This window comes from Octodon degus, unplaced genomic scaffold (genome assembly GCF_000260255.1).
Source record: "Octodon degus isolate 3935 unplaced genomic scaffold, OctDeg1.0 scaffold00392, whole genome shotgun sequence".
In the NCBI taxonomy this organism is placed as follows: Eukaryota; Metazoa; Chordata; class Mammalia; order Rodentia; family Octodontidae; genus Octodon; species Octodon degus.
In genome coordinates, this window is record NW_004524968.1 from 389333 (window position 1) to 391538 (window position 2206).

At 48.7% G+C, this 2206-nt stretch overlaps 1 protein-coding gene across 1 annotated transcript in view; it reads right to left on the bottom strand.

The window, feature by feature from the left end:
- Positions 1-2206, bottom strand: part of Zswim9 (zinc finger SWIM-type containing 9) — a 20180-nt gene that overhangs the window by 11296 nt on the left and 6678 nt on the right. The window contains exon 2 of the mRNA XM_023708547.1: positions 594-906. Coding sequence (XP_023564315.1) covers positions 594-906 — 313 coding nt within the window. The remainder of the gene's footprint in view (positions 1-593; positions 907-2206) is intronic.

Here is a 2206-nt window from a genome sequence, read left to right on the forward strand (position 1 = left end):
AGTTCAGTGCTGTTCTCACCTTGCGAACATCAAACTAATTCTTATCATTTGTGCATTTTCTATTTGTGTTATTTCACAGTTAGAAAGAAAATCAGATTATTCCTGCTCCTTCTATCACTTCCACGTCTTCCCAGCACCCAACACTTCCACCTCCTGGTTGTGGATGCCTCCAGATGTGTGTCTGTCCACCACTGGTTTCTCCCACTAGAACTGCAAGGCTATTCCAGCAGTTAACTCTACACAGTAGCCAGTAGCCAAACGTGGCTATTTAAAATTCAGTTAATTAAAATAAAATAAATCCAGATCCTCACAGTGTGGGCTGCATTTCAAGCACTCCACAGCCACGTGTGGTCGAGGCTCCCACACAGGGCAGTGCAGAGCCACTGACATTCCCATCAGAGCTGTGAGTGCTGCTGGGCAGCCAGTACCAGGGGCCATGTCTTGTTTACTGCGCTCCAAGGCTTCAGAAGATGGTTAATGTAGAAAAGAATGCATGAATGAAGGGAAGAAGAGAAGGAATGAGCGGGAGTTCCCCTGGCAGAGCAAACGAACGGTCTGTTACTCTCCCCATCTTACCTCCCCTGAGATCCTACCTTGGCCTCTGGGTCGGTGCGGAAGAGCCCCTCCAGCACGTGTAGGGCATCCAGGACGCCATGGTCAGGGCCCTTGCAGTAGGACAGCAGGCGACGCACATCGTCTGGTGCCACAAACTGCTTGGAGATCCGGTTGGTCATGCGCACGGGCAGGCAGGCGTTGGCCAGCAGGTGGCCTGGGTGGAAGTGGTAGGCAAACCCGCGTGGGCAGGCTGGTTGTGAGTGGGTGAGCTGGCACTCCGACACCACGAGGTGGTCCCGCAGCAGGCTCAGCTTGAGGGTGATGAAGGCTGGGCAGCTGGGCTGGCAGGACCTGCGGGAGGAGTCACTGTCACGTCCCTCCACCTCACTCCAACCCCTTTCCTTCCTTCACTGTTCGTTCTCACTCTCATGTCACAAGCATACAGAAAACTAGAAAGCCCAGAGAATACCCTAGCTATGTGACACTGGCTAGGCGACTTCATTCAGGTGCTTTACTTCCACCACATAGTAAGAGGAAAATAATAGACCTTCCTCATAGGATGGTTGTGAGGTTTTAAAAAATGATTCTGAGGCTGGGCGTGGTGGCGTGTGCCTGTAATCCCAGCTCTTTGGAGGCTGTAAACAGGTGGATCACTACAAGTCCAATCTAGTAGTGAGACCCTGAACACCCTGTAGACCCTTCCCTAAAATTAAAAAAAAAAAAATGATTCTGGTAAAGAAATTAAAACAGTATCTGGAACACAGGAAGCATGACATGGGTTTGCAGAAGTCCTGTACTCGGCACTACTAGTCCTGTCAAAAGTGAGTAAGTGCTTTTTTGTATTTCCACTACAACTTTTCTTTCCTTTTTTTTTCTTTTGCAGAACCGGAGATTGAACTCAGGCCCTTATGCTTGCCAGGGAAGCACTTATTCACTGAGCCATCTCCCTGGCCCTCCACTACAACAGTTCTGCAATAAAACCTCTTACAAGTTCTGTATGTACTTCTGGATTAGCCATGATGGTATCACAATAGAAGGACCTCTGTGCCTCCTGCCCTTATGAATTCCTCGCTCCCTGTCCCCAGAGGCAACCACCACCAAAAGTGGTATTTCAGCTCCACAGGCTTCAGGTTTCTGTTTTGAAACTTGCTATGTGTAAAGCAGTTCTCTAACTCAAAGAACTAAGAAGGGAAAAGACCAAAGAACACCCCCCAGCATGGCCATAGTGAAGAGAATGATCAGCGGTGGCACAGCTGTGAAGGCCCAGGAGTTTGCAACTAACCGGCCAGAAGGTGAGATCCATCTTTAAAAATAGGATTAGAGAGAAAAAGAGACCAATAACGTCTAGGGTTGATGGACATGTGCGGCGACTGCAGTTCTCTGGCATCCCTGTCGAATGTCGAAACCACTTTAGATGACCATGCAGCGGCGTCTGCTGAGCAACTTCTACGTCTGTATGACCTGAACATAAATGCTTTCCCATGGTCCCCAAAAGACTTGTAGAGGCCTGTGCAGCACGGCATTACTTGAAGCAGCCAATACGTGTGGCTCAAAGATACGAGAGTAAAATGAAAAACTAAGTGGCTATATTCCCACAAATATGACATCACCAGCAGTAAGAATGAACACACCAGGATGAACCTTGCACATC